At 43.0% G+C, this 17,587-nt stretch overlaps 1 protein-coding gene across 1 annotated transcript in view; it reads left to right on the top strand.

Annotated features, from left to right (window-relative positions):
- Positions 1-1,627: 1,627 nt before the first annotated feature.
- Positions 1,628-17,587, top strand: part of ttn.2 (titin, tandem duplicate 2) — a 240,835-nt gene continuing 224,875 nt past the window's right edge. Inside the window, exons 1-12 of the mRNA XM_077537618.1 lie at positions 1,628-1,703; positions 6,716-6,824; positions 6,915-7,118; positions 8,038-8,411; positions 9,232-9,449; positions 9,526-9,604; positions 12,772-12,903; positions 13,623-13,739; positions 14,646-14,873; positions 14,944-15,060; positions 15,735-15,974; positions 17,447-17,509. Of these exons, the coding sequence (XP_077393744.1) occupies positions 6,734-6,824; positions 6,915-7,118; positions 8,038-8,411; positions 9,232-9,449; positions 9,526-9,604; positions 12,772-12,903; positions 13,623-13,739; positions 14,646-14,873; positions 14,944-15,060; positions 15,735-15,974; positions 17,447-17,509 (1,863 nt within the window). The 5' untranslated portion in view covers positions 1,628-1,703; positions 6,716-6,733. The remainder of the gene's footprint in view (positions 1,704-6,715; positions 6,825-6,914; positions 7,119-8,037; positions 8,412-9,231; positions 9,450-9,525; positions 9,605-12,771; positions 12,904-13,622; positions 13,740-14,645; positions 14,874-14,943; positions 15,061-15,734; positions 15,975-17,446; positions 17,510-17,587) is intronic.

Consider the following 17,587-nt stretch of genomic DNA (forward strand, 5'->3'; position numbering starts at 1 on the left):
TTTTTTTGCACACGTCGAGTTGGTTTGTTTGTGTTCTCAAGTGTTTTTCCCGGCACACGAATAACTGTTTTCATTTTTTCATCAAGGGTTGGAAAGCAATATGGACCGGGCCAGGACTGGAGGGAGAGGCGTACCATTAAGTGCCGAATGAGCACGATGAATTGAAGGCTGTGTTGGGTCGACCACAAAAAGTGGTGGACGCAAAAAATGCATGCGTCGAAGCTATTTTAATCATTTTCAAAAACATATTTGCGGCACCTAGAAGTTGCCGGGAGGCCCAGAACCAATATTTCGTGTTACGCACGGACACTTATTGCTGACGGACTCCGAGTCACCACTACTAACTAAGATGCTTCTAGGGTTTGTTTGTGGTCTCTTTTGACTGAAAATGGAGAACATTAACATCGCTACATGTCTTATGTTTGTAACAAAACAATCCGCGTAAAACTCGCTCAATAAATACGAGCTTGAATGAATTTATTGCCGCCGGTCAGACACACGTAAGATGGCGGGTTGCACAACGTGCATCAGCAATATGGAGGCGTATCTACTACTGTTAAACAACATAGAGCAAGACTTTTCCGGGTACGGCGACTTCAGCCTAATTGTTTGTTTGTTTGTTTGTTTGTTTTTCCCCACTCACTCGTTCAAGTAGCGTGTAGGCGAGGCTATTCAAGTAAGGACTATTATACTCCAGTTTTACGCCACCAAATGTGCAAAAACCAAGTCAAATTGACATGACAGACGGAACTTCGGAAGGGAGTTTGCACAGACGCTGGCGGTAAGAAACGAAACTCACTTCGGACGTTTGTGGATTTGAATGGAATGGAATGGAACTAGTGTGACAGCACGGAATTTTGGAGCAGAACGTAAGTTATTTGGAAAACCTTTCTGTGCGTAAAGCCTGGTATACATATAAGGATTTTTCAAATCTTAAAAGATTTTTTATTTTATTTTTTATCTTTGTCAGATTCCACACATAAAGATCAAACATCGGGCATTTAACAGCTTTGGTCGTACTGTGTGTAAGGTGCGCAGATAAACTCATCACAGCTCCCTCACAAACATAAAGATTATCATCTCAACACTGGTCAAGATTCCAGGCCTCCGTGAGAGACCTCTCGCGTTATTATACGTGATCTAATCAAAACCGGAAGGGGGGATTTATTTATTTATTTATTTATTTTTGCGCGCTGCTGTAAGACGCAGGGTTCCCGCGGGGTCTAAAAAAAAAGTCTCAAAAAGTCTAAAATTTAGAAAGTTAAATATTAGGCCTAAAATGTCTTAAAAAAACAGCCATATTTTCATCCTAGGTCTAAAATGTAATTTACCCAAGTCTAAAATTCTTACATCCGCTCCTTACATTCCGAGAAGTGTCTGCTCCCATAGAAAGAAAGAAAAAGAACAAAAAATGTGCGTGTTGCGTTGTTTCTATTATTTGCGTGCTCAAAGTGAAAGAGACATTTGAGGGGGTGCGTTTGCTTGTATTGCAATGTAGTTCAGGCGGGCGGGAGCGAAGGTACGTGGGGCGGTGCAAATGAGATGTTTGGGTTTTGCCGCGAGATACGACAACAGGAGGGGGAGGAATTATCGTTGTTGCTGTTTGCGGAGATCCTGAGGTCAACATGTTAAGCTAACACTACCGGGACAAAAACAAACAAACGGGCAGGGTGGTGAACGACAAACTTGGCAGACCTGGGTTGGTATGTATTCACGTTTTTGTTTTTGTTATATTTGTTGAACTGTGTACCAAAACAACAGAAGACATCACTATTGATATTAGCCAAAGCATATTAGCACAGTGGTGGCCAGTTAATTGCGATGCTGAAACGTTTTTTTCCGAGAGGACTTTTACCATAATGTAAGTAGAAGCAAAGCAAAGCGCCTATCTCCGGTGTGCGAATGTTAATGAAGCGGCCGCGTCCAGGGGTGTGAACACTGTACAGTCTATTAGTTGGTTAATCGATGGAATAATTGATAGGTGACTCAATTTTTTTAAAAAGTCATTAGTGACCAACTAATTGCGACTATGGAAAAAAAACATGGAACAAGCGACAGCCAAAGCGATGCATTAATATATACTATTATATATATACTATTACTAAAATTGAAGATATAATCCACGTTTGTCATCGAAACGTATGCAATCGTGAGTCATTTGCTGGACAGATAAACACAAGTCAAAGAGCGCTGATGAGTCTTCTTCACCTGAAGACTTGCGTCCATTTCCCCGCCACTTCTGAGGTGCTCCCCCAAGTGGCCTGACAAGTCATTGCTCAATAAGTCGTGAACAATGGAGCCGTTCTAATGGCTGTATATGAACTACAAATATCGCCATACTTGCGTAGGCGTATCAATAATATATGGTGAGACAAAGTATCATGGTGATATCGATATATTATTGTCACACTTCTAGTGTACAATCCAGTGGAGTTCATTGTAGCAACTTGAGGCATCAAATGGGCAAAAAAGCCCCCCCAGCTCCTTGGATGTAGGTGTGGGTTCAGTCAGTGAGTTTTACAGATAGGAGCAGCTGTCAGGTGGCGCACTTGTATCAAATCCACGCCCCTGCCAACCCCAACACGAGTTCGACCAATGGGGCGCGGGCTGCGGGTGATGTCACGGGGGTATAAAACCCCCCAGCGGAGCATCCGGCCCCTCTGAGCAGGGTCAGCGTTCCGGGTCCGGACGCCAACAAAACTACTCGCCGTCCAGGGCCGGTAGTTTTGTTTTTTGGGGGGGAGCTTCGACTTTGTTGGAGGAGCTTCCGAGTCGAGTCAAGGCCGTTCGAGCAGGACGAGGACCTCTGTCCCCCAACCCCCCACCCCCAACCCCCCACCCCCCCTCAACCGGCACCCTTGTGCTAACAAGTAAGTAGCAGCGTTTCACTTGTTTTTGACAGGTTTGGTGCGGGGACTTGATGACCACTCATTCCTAAAATAGATGGGTCGCAAGCGGGATGTCTTTTTAAGGGCATGGCTGAGCGCACATGCTGCCTGTCAATCAAACTGAGGTGTGGTGGGGGGGTCGTGGGGAGGGGGCTAATTTTAGTGCCTCCTGTCCAGTGCCATCTCACCCCGCCCTGCTCAAAACACAGCTGAGGGTTTTATTTTGACGAGACACAACAGCTGCCACCGATTTTATTATGGTACTTTGGGTAACGGAAGACGCCAAGGAAAATTATTTTTAGAAAATCAAGTACCACCACATGACAAATTTTATACCTTTTCTTTTATCAAAAACAGACAAAAACTGTAAGTGGGAGTTACTTCAAGAATTTAAAAAAAAATGTATTTTTTTTCCCCCTCATCTTTAAGAAGTGCATGCAAGGAATTATTTTTCAAATTAAGAAACCGATAAAGAAAATCAACTTGAAAATAAAGAAAGCTGTCGAATGAATGCAAGATTATTTTCATAGTAATGCTTATGTTTAATAGTTCAAGAAAAGTAAAAAAAAACAAACCAAAAACAACAGAGAAAATTGTTGAACAGGAGTGAAATAAAGCCAATATATTTTCCCAAATTATTTTGTTAATTTTAAAACATTTGTCCATAATCATTGTAATTATTTGATCATTGAAAGAAAAGTTTAAAAAAAAGACCAGAAGTCAAATAGTCCTTTTTTTTTTTCCAAAAATTATTTCATGCACTTTAAAACAAAAAAAGACAGAAAACTGTTGAACAAGAGTTTAATAAAGCTAATATATTTTTCAAAATTATTTCATTAACTTGAAAACATTCATTCATAATCATTGTAATTATTTGATAATTGAAAGAAAAGTTAAAAAAAAAACGAACAAACTGATGGACAGAAGATAAATCAAAAATCTATTTTACCATTAAAATTATATGATTCACTCTTAATTTAAATATTATGAATTGACATAACTTTTTTTTTTTTTTCATGAACATTCGCATGTTGATTTCTTTGAATATTGCGATTCTTTGCATGTCATCATTTAGAGTCGATGAAATATGGAGAATAAAATGAAATTCGCGAAGTATTTCGCAATATATCGTGTTGAATTAATGAATTCCAAAATCTGTTTATAGTTCACATTTCCGGAAGATGAAAACCAAGCAAAGATGACAATTCTTGAAGAAATCAACATTCACACCTCGGTTTGATTGCACGTGTTTATTGATAATCAGTTTCAAAATAAAAACTGAAATGTGACTTTCCAGCGGAGACAACAAGTCGTCGTGTCCGGCGGCACTCGCACGCTAAGTGGAGCACTCGCCCAGATAAGTCGTCGTCGTCATCTTATCGCTATGACGACCAGCAGGCCTGATAAGCGCAAACGCCATCGGGCTATTTTTGAGGGCGCGTCACATGCTAACATGCGCTCCTCCTTATTTACATTTCATTGAGATTTGGACGCTAAGCCAAGCGAATTGAAAAGTCTGACGTGGCAGCTGCTCATTCATTAAAGGGATACTTGGATACAAAGATCATATTTTGTCCAGAATGAATTTGATAACTTTTTATCTGCAATTGGTTGGCAACAAGTTGAGGGTATACCCCGCCTACTGCCCGAAGCCAGCTGGGATAGTCTCCAGCACCCACCGCGACTCCTGCGAGGAGTAAGCGGTTCAGAAAATGGATGGATAGATTATTTTTCATGAACAATTAATATCTTTCAAAAGTAAATTTTCTACTTGCTGTCGATTGATGATGACATCATCTGTGCTGAGGAAGTAGGTAACGGCCAATCACGGCTCACCTGTTTTCTGGGTTTGGTGAGTAAACTGAGCCATGATTGGTCATTGCCTACTTCCTCAGCACAGGTGATCTCGTCATCAGTCGACAGCAAATAAAAAAAAATACTTTTAAAAGGTGCTTAATTGTACATGAAAAATAATGGAATTACCACATCAATTCTAGATCAAATATGAACTTTTTAACTGCTGAAAATGGCTCAATGAGGCAAGTATCCCTTCAACTGGCCGGCGCTAGCATACTGGCAACACTTTGAGCCTATAGAGTTAGTGTAGCATCGAGCACTCCTTTTGCTAAGCGGCATTGTTTGTCCGACGATGTACGTCGACGCAATGGGCCCCAATTTTTGTCCCAATTTTGCTGCCTTCCATGATTGTCCGATAAGAGGATCCGAGCAGATTTGTCCCAGTAATCGTCTCTGAAACGGGTCAGGCCAACAGTGATCAGAACACACAAGACAAGTAAAACTGTTCAATACTGGATTTTCTGTTTGTGGATTCGGTCACGGGTCAACAATCTTACAACTTCAGATTTTGAAAAAACTCAATCGGGCTTTTGGTGAGCCTACCAAGGCTTGCTACACACAAAAACATTTTTCCAATCTGAAAAGATTGTTTAACTATTACAGAGTCGACAGAGGATGCAAAAAAAAAATAAAAAAATCAGGCATTCAGCAGTTTTGATGGCACCGTGTGTGTGTGCGTGCTTTTGTCTTTGCTACATTGTGGGGCCCATACACGCACCTTTTTCCAGGTTTAACTGACATTGTGGTGACCGACTTGAAATTGTGGAGCCATGTTGGTGCCCCCCATGAGTTCAGACATCTTTTTGAGGCTCAAGAGTTTAGCTTTCAATTGGGTTTTGGTTGAGGTTAGGGTAAGAAATCAGTCAATCAGAAGTCCCCACAATAATACAATTGATAAATGTGTGTGTGTGTGTGTGTGTGGGGTGGGGGGGTGGGGGGGGGGGGGGCATTGGGGATGGCAACTGACAGACTTTTGGTGGTGGGGATGCGACAGTGCCAAAAATGTAGCGGCCATTCAATGGGGTAGATGCCACGGACTTCCGACTTGCGGGTTTCACACTTCAGCATCCTTTCCGGCCACTGATGGCCGCGTTCACTCGCATCCTCACTCGCACTCGCACCCCCAACCAGGCGTCTCAGCTCTCTGAAGCACTTGGGACAACCGAGACAGTAGGGGTGTGCCAAAAAATCGATTAAAAAAGAATAGAGATTCTCATTTATGAATCGAATCGAATCGATATTTAATATCCAAAAATCGATTTTATTTAAATTAGAAATGAAGAAGAAGGGGAAAAGGCAGTTGTAGCCCACATGCTGTTTTTGTGGAAAAAGGCACTTACAATACAAAATTAATAAATGTTTAAACAAAAAAAAGACACTTTAATGTCTCTATTTGTCATTTTGTCTTGCAAAGCAGACTGGAGTAGATCATGACAATGTTGTGCATATCTGTAAATTGAACCAGAAATCATTTGTCAATCAAATAATTTTGAATCAAAAATCGTTTGAATCGAGAATCGAAAATTGATTCTGATTCGAATCGTAGACCCAAAAATCGTAATCGAATCGAATCGAATCGTGAGACAGTCAAACATTCCCAGCCTTAAGAGACAGACGCACGACACACTCGCACCTGTCGACAGGAACGCGCAACCGAGGGCACAAAGGCTGAAGCGCAAGAACTGGAACGTGTAGCAAACAGGAAACGGAAATGAAGCTGATGTGTGAAAATCCAGGAAGTCGTATGTCCCGCCTCCTCTGTGGCATTGAAACGGACAAATACAGCCATTTTGTGGAGGTGAGTTGGTCTCAATTTGGCCATCAGTCCAATTCAGGTCGCGGGCCTCAGACAACCACTGGAATGACAAACAGACGGCAGTAGATGACGCTCTTGTAGCACTTCTCCAAATCACCAAATTTTTTAAAAGTCTTCTCATCCGTGCATGCGTGCGTGTTTGTGTGCCAAGCAGGGAGCCGAGCGAGCCAGCATGTCGACACAAGCGCCGACTTTCACGCAGCCGCTGCAGAGCGTCGTGGCACTAGAGGGTAGTGCCGCCTCGTTCCAAGCGCAAGTGAGCGGTAAGAGCCGTCCTGACCGACCGACCGTCCGTCCGCAAAGTCCCCGAACGTATGGACGCCTGACCCCCGGTCCCCGTCCGCCCCCCGCAGGCGCTCCGGTTCCCGAGGTGTCGTGGTTCCGCGACGGCCAGGCCCTGTCGGCCGCCGCCTTGCCCGGCATTCACGTCTCGTTCAGCGACGGCCGCGCTGTTCTGAGCATCGATGCCGTGACACCGGCACACAGCGGCAGGTTTTCCGTCCGGGCCACCAACGGAGCCGGACAAGCCACCAGCACCGCCGAACTCCTCGTTACAGGTGAGAGCCCAGCTCCATTTCACCGCTAATTACCTACATCATGTCTCCTTTCATTCATTATTTTCTTTATTATTATTATTATTATTATTATTATTATTATTATTATTATTATTATTATTATTATTATTATTATTATTATTATTATTGATTACTTTTATTTATTTATTATTCTATTATTATTTATCTATTATTTTATTATCATTAAAAAATAAATCATCATTATTATTCTATTAATTATTATAATTAATTCATTATTTATTTTTATTATTATTAGTTTTGTATTTATTATTTTATTATATATCATTTATTATTTTATTATCATGAGTATTATTTATTTTTCTATTATTTTATCTATTATTTATAATTTTTATGTCTATTTTATTATCATTATTATTCTATTCTATTTATTATTATTAATTAATTTACCTATATAATTTTTTTTAAATTTTTTATTATTATTATTATTATTATTATTATTATTATCATGTTTATTTATTATTTTATATATTTTATTGTCTATTATTTTATCATTATTATTATATTCTATTTATTATTATTTATTAATTAATATATTAATAATTTTTATTTTTATTGTTATTTATTATTATTATTATTACTTTATTGTTATTATTATTATTATTATTGTTATTTTTTTTTATCCATCCATCCATTTTCTTGACTGCTTATTCCTCACAAGGGTCACTTGAGCCTATCTCAGCTGGCTCTGGGCAGTAGGCGGGGTACACCCTGGACTGGTTGCCAGCCAATCGCTTTTTTTTATTATATAATTAATATTTTATATTTTAATTATTTTCTTCCGACGGATTTACGATAAACGCAAATGTCCAGGGCTACCAAGATGGCGGCATAAATTAAAACGAGCACGAATGCTGATTTGCTGAATTTCCCCCCCGCGCAGCCGAAACGGCACCGCCCAACTTCCTTCAGAGACTTCAGAGCGCGTCGGTGCGGCAGGGCAGCCAGGTTCGCCTGAGCGTCCAGGTGACGGGCATCCCGCCTCCCACCGTCAAGTTCTACCGCGAGGGTGCCGAGATCCAGAGCTCGGCCGACTTCCAGATTGTCCGCGACGGGGACCGCTACAGCCTGTTGATCGCCGAGGCCTTCCCCGAAGACTCGGGCACGTACTCGGTGACGGCCGCCAACGCCAGCGGCCGGGCCACATCCACCGCCGAGCTGCTGGTCCAGGGAGAGGAAGCCGTACCCGCCAAGAAAACCAAGACCGTCCTCGTCACTGCCGCCACCGCTGCCGCCTCTCAGACCGGAATCCGGAAGGTGATTTTTTTTTTTTTTACTTTTTTAAATTGCTTTGTTTTGATTTACGTTTTAGTATTAGTTTTTTTTAAATATCATGTTCATCAAGTGTGTCATAAGGAAAAGTCCAATTCCCAAATGAATGTCCTTCTTCTGTATGAATGAGAAATGCAATTAATTCATGCTCATCAACGATGTGAACTCATATGCTCCCAAAAACGTATAAATGTGTTCTATTTGAAATATTACCAGTGTCCCAAAGACGTATTTATACATGTTTTATGTTTTTGTATGCTAGAGCATGCTTTGCAGAGCAGGCTTTGATGCGGCCTCTGAACTGAAGAGAACGCTTGAAGCAATGGTAGTTATAACAAAAACGGACATCGGGTGGCAGAAGAGATAAAAGATCAACCAGGGCCATGTTGCAACAAGCTCTTTTTGCCAATGTTTTCCCCAGGAATGTGAATAAAGATGAAACTTAGCTATATTCTAATGCTAATTGCTGTGAAACGGAAACAGATAGAAACATACTTTTTTTTTTTTTTCCTGATGAAAGAAGAGACTCTAATATTCCTTTTGGTAGGTTCCATGTTTTGATAGCAATACAACACAATATTTTGCGGGACTTGCAAAATCAGTCCAAATCCAGTAAAACAGCCGGGAGTGAATGGGATTGCTTCAGTCAAAATGGCTGCCTGTCAATGACTTTATTGACAAAAACAAAGGACTTTTTTTTTTCTTTTTTTTTTAAACTATTTGTGTCAACCTAAAATTATTGATTTAAGTGATTGATTTTAGTTGAAGAGAGCGAGATTAGTGAGTGTTTTTTTTTACCATAAAGATGGAGAGCAGCTTCCAGAGCAGCCTGATGGAGATGCAAGTGGAAGGCGGAATGATGACTCAGCACTTAGCTCACAGGACCCCCCCGAGGGTCCCCCCGAAACCCACGTCCAGGTCGCCGCCCTCCTATTTGAGCAAGGTAACGACGATGACGGGCGGACGCCAGCAGTCGCCGTCGCCCGTCCGCCACGTCAAAGGGCCCGCGCCGGCGCCCGTCAGGTACGCCTATCCAGTTTTTTTGGTTTTTTATTTTGGTTCATTCCAGCTACTTGATGGCATTTTGTCTCTTTCGCAGATCTGTGTCGCCCTCTACTCGACTGTCATCCGTCTCACCCATCAGACCCGTCAAGTCGCCCGTGGTCACCCGCAAGCAGGTTTGCGTCCGACCGACCGACTACAACAAAAGGGAGATTTTCTTATCTTGTGCTTGACTCTTGACAAGTTTGAAACGTGTTACATGGTTTTCAATTCCCTGGTTAGCAAAAGAAAGGCAAATCATTCCTGTTTTGTTTTGGGGGGTTTTTCGCTCTGTGCATGCCTGCCAACAAATCAAAATCAGGAACAAAAGATTTGACATTTCAAAAGAAGACTTTGCCGTTGCTTGCTTTTGATTGGCTGCCTGAACGTGCAGTCAAACCTTGCGCAGAAAAATCTCTTCACAATTGAAAGTCTTTCAATAGGCCTGTACAATTCATCGAAATTCAATTGCGATTTTGACTATTACCCTCCACTAGGGGTGTTAAACAAATCCATCCATCCATCCATTTTCTTGACCGCTTATTCCTCACAAGGGTCGCGGGGGGAGCTGGCTCCTGTCTCAGATGGCTCTGGGCAGTAGGCGGGGGACACCCTGGACTGGTTGCCAGCCAATCGCAGGGCACACAGAGACGAACAACCATCCACACCTAGGGACAATTTGGAGCACTCAATTAACCTGCCATGCATGTCTTTGGAATGTGGGAGGAGACCGGAGTAGACCCATGTGGGCACGGGGAGAACATGCAAACTCCACCCAGGAAGCCCGGAGCCTGGACTCCAACCGGAGTCCTCAGAACTGGGAGGCAGACGTGCTAACCAGTCACCCACCGTGCCGCTGTTAAACAAATCGATTCGGCAATATATCGCGATATTATAGTGCACAATTATCGTATCGATTCAATATGGGCCGAGTCGATGTTTAAACATCAATTTTTGATGGAAATATTCAACAAAACGAGAGTAATGTGATATTAATGCAGTGCTTCTCAATTATTTTCTGTCATGCCCCCCCCCCCCCCCCCCCCCCCCCCCAGGGAAGAAGAAAACATCTCGCGCCCCCTACCCCCCCATGGCTTCGTCATATTTCCTCGGCTTAGCTCGGGTGACTTTCGTTTGTCTCTTTATTTCCGTCTCTCTGCCTGTCTTCTCATCCCTGTTAAATATTTTTTCATGGTGTCACTTGAGGGTCTGCTACACTTCGTGCCTACACTTCATACTCATACTCTGTGCTGTGTGCAAAGCGCACATGCTCAGTGCAAACAAAACCCCTACGCCACCGAGCGAATGCTCCCTGAGCATACTCTGCCAATGAGAGCGCCACTGCCCCCTAATGTAGTGGAGGTGAAATTGCACTTTATTCTAAGACAGTAAAAACAAAAAAAATACAAAATAAAAAAGCATGTTCCCCGAGGTCAAACGCGCCCTCCTTGACGAAGCCTCACGCCCCCCTGGGGCAGGGCCCGCCCCACTATTTGAGAAGCACTGTATTAATGGAACATTAAGAGTTCATATTTTATTTCAATACTGTTCAAACATGAAACAGATTGCAAACTGTTTGTTATATACAGTGGCTCACAGTTATAAGCCTTAAGTTTCAGATAAATACATTTTCATACAAATCTTAGTGTTGTACTTGTATAAGTTTACTTACTTATTGGTATTTTCTGAATTTGAGTAAAAAATTGCAATTATCGACTTGTGAATTTGTATCGGGATTAATCTGTATCGAATCGAATCGTGACCTATGAATCGTGATACGGATCGAATCGGCAGGTACTAGGCAATTCACACCCCTACCCTCCACGATTACAAAATTGGCATCATCGTACAAATGCGATGTATTAATACTAGGGCTGAAACGAGTCCTGGTCATTTCTGCCTTGGATATCCGCTGAAATTGCCGTAGTCAAGCTAACGGCAGTACGCATGACGGTGCACGGGGCTGAGTCACCCAATTTCAAAATAAAACTAACCTTACCAATTAGTATATGTAGATCAATGCATTGTAGTGATTTTATTTTGAAGTTCTTCACAGAAGCGCTGAATAGGGGCTGACGACGTGCTCGTCTATTCAGAGTTTGTGAACAAGGCAATATAAATGCCCCAAACGGTTGCAACAAAACGTCAGGAACACAACTTAGTGCTGAAGTCACATTCAAGCTCCAGCTAAGAGCGCTAAGACATCATTATTCTTGACTTTTTCTTCACAATTTTATATACAATTATTAAATAAAATAATGTTTATTATTTTTCCATAATCGACTTGATTTCATATCCCATTCATATCACATCCTCCATTTCTTGCCACGCTCGCCTCAACATCACGTTTCCGTCCATAAGCGCAAGTTTTTCAAACAACATCAAACATAATTTTTGTCATTGTAAAGAAACTCTGTGGACATTTATTGATCCCATTGAAGCATGAAAGTTGTGAAATATGACATTATGATCCAAGTTATGACGTGACGCAGAACTTTTTTTTTGGAGCGCTTCGAAATACGAGTCAGGTGACGTGAAGACAACAAAGCAGAGCGCTTCTTCTTCTGCTTCTTCTTCTTCTGCTTCTTCTTCTTCTGCTTCTTTTTTTTCTTTTTTCTTCTGCTTCTCCTTCTGCTTCTTCGTCTGCTTCTGCTTCTTCTGCTTCTTCTTCTGCTTCTACTTCTGCTCCTTCTGCTTTTTCTTCTTCTTCTTCTGCTTCTTCCTCTTCTGCTTCTTCTGCTTCTTCTGCTTCTCCTTCTGCTTCTTCTTCTTCTTCCGCTTCTTCTGCTTCTTCTTCCGCTTCTTCTGCTTCTTCTTCTCTCTTCTTCTTCTGCGTCTTCCTCTTCTTCTTCTGCTTCTTCTGCTTCTTCCTCTGCTTCTTCTGCTTCTTCTGCTTCTCCTTCTGCTTCTACTTCTTCTTCTGCTCTTTCTTCTTCTTCCGCTTCTTCTGCTTCTTCTGCTTCGTCTTCTGCTTCTTCTTCTTCTGCTTCTTTTGCTTCTTCTGCTTCTTCTTCTTCTGCTTGTACTTCTTCTTCTTCTTCTGCTTCTTCTTCTTCTGCTGCTTCTTCTTCTTCTTCTTCTTGTCGGTTGTACCAAAAATTGGACGGAATGCAGCCACAAAAGTTTGACTTCCAAATTGTCAGGCGACAGCAACGGTAGAAGCCAAACGCATTTTTAGTCAGTCATGTGGGAAGCAAGGAACGGAAACGAAACACGTTGGCGTTGAGACGGCGTTTTGTTTTGTGCGACAGTGCCCCCTTTCTTTCTGATGGCACTTTTTGCTGACGCTGCGCTTTGGTGGCAGGTGTCGGTGTCGCCCGAGGTCCTGCCGCCGTGGAAGCGTGGCGAATTGGCGGCACAAGTCGGCTACGCCGCTGCCGGCAGGCTGCAGGTGGGCCAACAGTGGGAGCAGCAGGTCGTCACCACCGTCAAAGAGGTCAGCAACCAGACACTCTGCAACATTTGACAGTCCATGTGATTAAACCTCACACTTATCAAAAGTCTGCACACCCCTCCTGGAATGGTCATGTTATGTTGATGAGGGGGGGAACAAAGTGAGAGCAACCAAACTTTTCCCACCATGGATGTGACTTCTGACTTCAACAAACAAATTAAATTGAAATGATGTGGTTGCAAAAGTGCGCGCACCCTCACCAATCACATTGAAAATGGTCAACGTGCGCATGCCCATTACTTGGACCCAACGTTTTATATATACATATATATATATATATATATATATATATATATATATATATATATATATATGGTACATGATTATTATTATTTTTTTAGATAAATAAAAATCAAATCAACTTGGTATGTATTTATACCCGCTGATAATTGCTTCCAGCATGACCACGTGGGCAAACGTACCTGGGAAAGTTGAACTTGCTTCCGTCGGACCAGAACACAATCTCCCAAATACAGCCACAGCCCCACTTGAGTGAGAGTGTGCGCACTTGTGCAAACACACAATTTCACTTGTGTGTTTCCCATTTGTTTCTTTCCCCAATGTCACAATGGAGGGGACATTTTGGAATGCTTTATCTCCCCCCGTTGGCTTTTAACAGGGGTGTGTAGACTTTTAATATGCAGGTGCTGAGTGTACAACTTGACGAAGGTATTGACATCAACTTGCGTTGTGCCCATCAGACCGAGCAAGCGTCCCAGGCGGGTCGCAGTGTTGCCGTGGCGACGGTGGTGGCCGCCGTGGATCAGGCCCGTGTCCGCCGAGGGCCGCCGGACGCCGCTGCCGCCGCCGCCGAACAGGTGCTTCCCACCGCACATGCTGCAATCAAGTGGATGGAGACAATGACAAAACTGTCGACAACAGCATGCTACTCATGATATTTTGTGCTACTTGCATCTTACTCGTACTGTATGGCAAGCACGAGTACAACAACTCCGGCATACTAGTAGAGCAACTAGGTTTTACGAGAGGCAAAACTGTCCGATACTACCTGTTAACATTTAGCACGTAACTCCTTTGCTCCCAAAAACATATAAATACGTTGTATTTTAAGTTTTGCCAGTGTCCCAAAGACGTATTTATACGTATTTTATGTTTTTTATGCCAGACCATACAGAAGGCTTTGATCCAGCCTCTAAACTGCAAAGAACAGTTGAAGAAATGGTAGTTATTACACAAACACCCATCAGGTGGCAGCAGAGTATAAGAGATTAACCATGGCGTTGTTGCAAACAAGCTTTTTTCAACATATTTGTGAATAATGATGAAACTTCTAATGCTAATTGCTGCAAAATGGAAACAGATAAAAATGCACTTTTTTTTTTCCTGACAAAAGAAGAGACGCTAATCTTTGTTTTGGTAGGTTCCATGTTTTTATAGCAATAGAAAGCAATATTGTGTGTTTTGCAAAATGAGTCCAAATCCAGTAAAACAGCTGGGAGCGAAGGGGATTGCTTCAGTCAAAATGGCTGCCAGTCAATGAGTTAACTTGTCGTAATAATTGCATGCAGATGTCCACTATAGTGCGCTTTAATCTTCTTCGTTTGGAGGTCGATCGTAAACGCCATGGACAATTCAGTGCAGGATACACAAGAAACGCTTTCGTCTTCATTGCATCCTAGCAGACCAAACAAATATTACAGCTGAAACAAAAGTTGTCGTATTGTGTCGTAGTCCTGACGTTTGCGTCGTCTTGCGTTCGTCAGGTGCCATCCGGCCAGCCATTGCAAATGGCCGCCGTCACTGAGGTGCTTCATGTGGCGGAGGCGCCCAAGCGGGACGCCGTGGTGCTGGAAGTGAAAAAGCAGGTCACCACAGAGAAACACATCACAAAGCTGCCGGCCGAGCCCGCCGCTGCCGTCGCCGCAGCCAGCGTCAGCATCACCACTGAAGTCGTCACCACGGGAGCTGCTGCCGCCGCCGAGACCACGCAGGTCAGTCCGGTCTAGTTAGCAGGTGGGGCATTTGTTGGCCATGTCAGTTGATTGTGCGTCTGGCCCACAGATCGCGTGGAGCGCCGCCGCCGCCCCCTCCCGGACGGACGCCGGCGCCCCCTCGGCCCCGCTTCCGCATTTCACTGTGGCCAAAGTCTCCGTCCCCAAAGTTGAAGTCACTCATGAGGTAAGGACTGTGCCCACCAGTGTTCATTTCATCAACCAAATCCAAACAAATATAATTTCGTCAACACACATTTTTCACCAGACTAAAACTAGACTAGACTAAAACCATTAACCCTCCAAATACGAACCGGTCGTCCCCAACAGCAAATTATGCATGTGTTTCAAATGACCGTAACTCCTGAAACGCTAGCAACGTATCCCAACGGCTTCTGAAAGCAAAGAAGCTGAGCTTTACATCAATCCCTCATGCATGACGGTAGTTGATCGAATGTCACGCGTCACGTGATGAGGAAGTCGTGTATCACAGGGGAAAAGGGGCGTGTCACAGTGACAGATTCGTCGAAACCGGATTTTACAAAATCATATAACTTTTGTTTTTTGGTCTCGTTTTTGTTGATGAACTAAAATGTCCATAGATTTGAGTCCACTTTTTATGAAGTGAAGTACATTTTTCTGTCGTTTTCATTAGTGATGAAAATGCATGCTGATTTAGTCCCACTTATTGTTTATGAATAAGGGTTTTAGTCTAAGTCTAGTTTTAGTCCGGTGAAAAATGTCTGTTGGCGAAAACATTTTTGTTTAGTTTTCGTTGCCGAAATGAACACTGATTAACACGAATGCCCACTTGGAGTCAGTCACCTCCAAGGTGTTGTCAATACGACACGTTGTCCACAGGTTTCGGTGGCGGGCTCGGCCATGGCCACCCTGCACAAGGAGCTGTCGTCCCCGTCGACGCCCAGGAAGGTCATCAAGCCCGTCCATTCCCCCAGTCCGGTCCGTCGGGCCACGGCGGTGGCGGCCGCAGCGGAGACCCGTGTGGCGCCCCCCTTCAAGTCGGCGGCGTATCAGACTCAGATTGAGACGCAGGTGGTGGGGGTTTACGCCGAGGAGGAGTTTGAAGACTGGGAGCCTCAGGTTGGTCGGTCCCATTGCTTGGAGACTTTTAAATCAGTCACCACGCACACATGCAGCAGACCGTTTTTTTCTGTTGCAACTCACTTGAGGCCAAAACATCCCCCGTTCATTTGTATTTCACAATTCCAGTTTGCTTGCCCCGTTGGGAAAAACGAGGGCATTTTTCTATCCAGTCTGTAGACCCACAAACCCCAACAAAATATTAAATAAATAAAAAATCTACACGTCAGCCTGGCAAAAACATAAGCAGGGAAAATAGTTGGGTGGGATAGAAATTCCAATTCCTGAAGAAAAAACAGTGGGAGGAGCCTCTTCTGCAACACAATCTCTTAAACTCTGCTGTCCATTTATTTATTTTTTTTTTAAGATTTAAAGGGATACGTGATTATTTTTCATGTACAATTAGTAACTTTATTGAAAAGTCATTTTCCTACTTGCTGTCGACTAATAATGACGTCACCTGTGCTGAGGTAATAGGTAACGACCAATCATGGCTCACCTCTTTTCTGGGCTTGGTCAGCAAACTGTGCCATGATTGGCCGTTACTTACTACCTCAGTACATGTTTTGTCAACCTCAGTCGACAGTAAGTGGAAAATGTAGTATTTAAAAGTACTAATTGTACATGAAAAATAATGAGGTTTTCAAATTCATTCTGAGCAAAATACGAATACGTTTTACTGCTGAAAATGAGTCAAAGTATCCCATTAACCGTTTGAGCAGGCCTTGTCCCCCAGTCTGAAGTTGCATCCCACACTACTATCGACTTTGCCCTGGAAAAACAAAGCAAAACATCATTTACTGCCTCATGGGGAGGCGGAGACTCGGATGATGTCGTGGATATGAACTCTTTTCCTCCTAAACGTTCTCCAAAAAGTCAACTCGTCTGGTGGCAGCCAAGCATTTCGAGCATTTTCACTCATCTTTCAAGGCTGACACAATATTGTGTATGATGACGTCAAGATTGGATTCCATTCTCTCATTAGACAAAAACATAGAAATATAATTTTTTTTTTCCTAATGAAAGAAGAGACTCTAATCTTTCTTTGGTAGGTTTTTATAGCAATAGAACACAATATACTGTGGGCCTTGCAAAATGAGTCCAGTAAGTCCAAAATGAGCGAAGGGGGTTGCTTCACTCAAAATGGCTGCCACTCAATCAGTTAATGTTGATGGCGGCACTCGTTGGGATTTCTGTCAACAAAAGAGTTAAGTGAGTTAATCACAGCAAAAAACATTCCAACAACAACACTCCAACATGAGCGGATGATGTCATCTGTCCGAAGGTGTAAAAAGGAAACATTTTCATGTGTCTAATGGAGAACAAAAGGCAAATTGTTTGATTAGTCAAAGAGAAAGACTGAAAATATTTTTCACTTGGCCAGACATGCAATTTGCAACTTGCATCTTAGCTGCATTTCTGCGACATCATCCTCAGTCATCCCTTTCCTGACCATCTTGTTTGGTTTTTAGGAGGCGGCCGCAGTGGCTCCCAGTGACCAGCAGGAGGCCGTGGTGCCGCCCACCCTGGTTGCAGTAAGTACTTCCTGCTCCAGCTTTTCCAAAACACCCTTTGAAAGTTGCCTTTCGTTAAGCAAAAAATGGTGATAACAG

Source organism: Festucalex cinctus, chromosome 11 (genome assembly GCF_051991245.1).
Source record: "Festucalex cinctus isolate MCC-2025b chromosome 11, RoL_Fcin_1.0, whole genome shotgun sequence".
Lineage (NCBI taxonomy): Eukaryota > Metazoa > Chordata > Actinopteri > Syngnathiformes > Syngnathidae > Festucalex > Festucalex cinctus.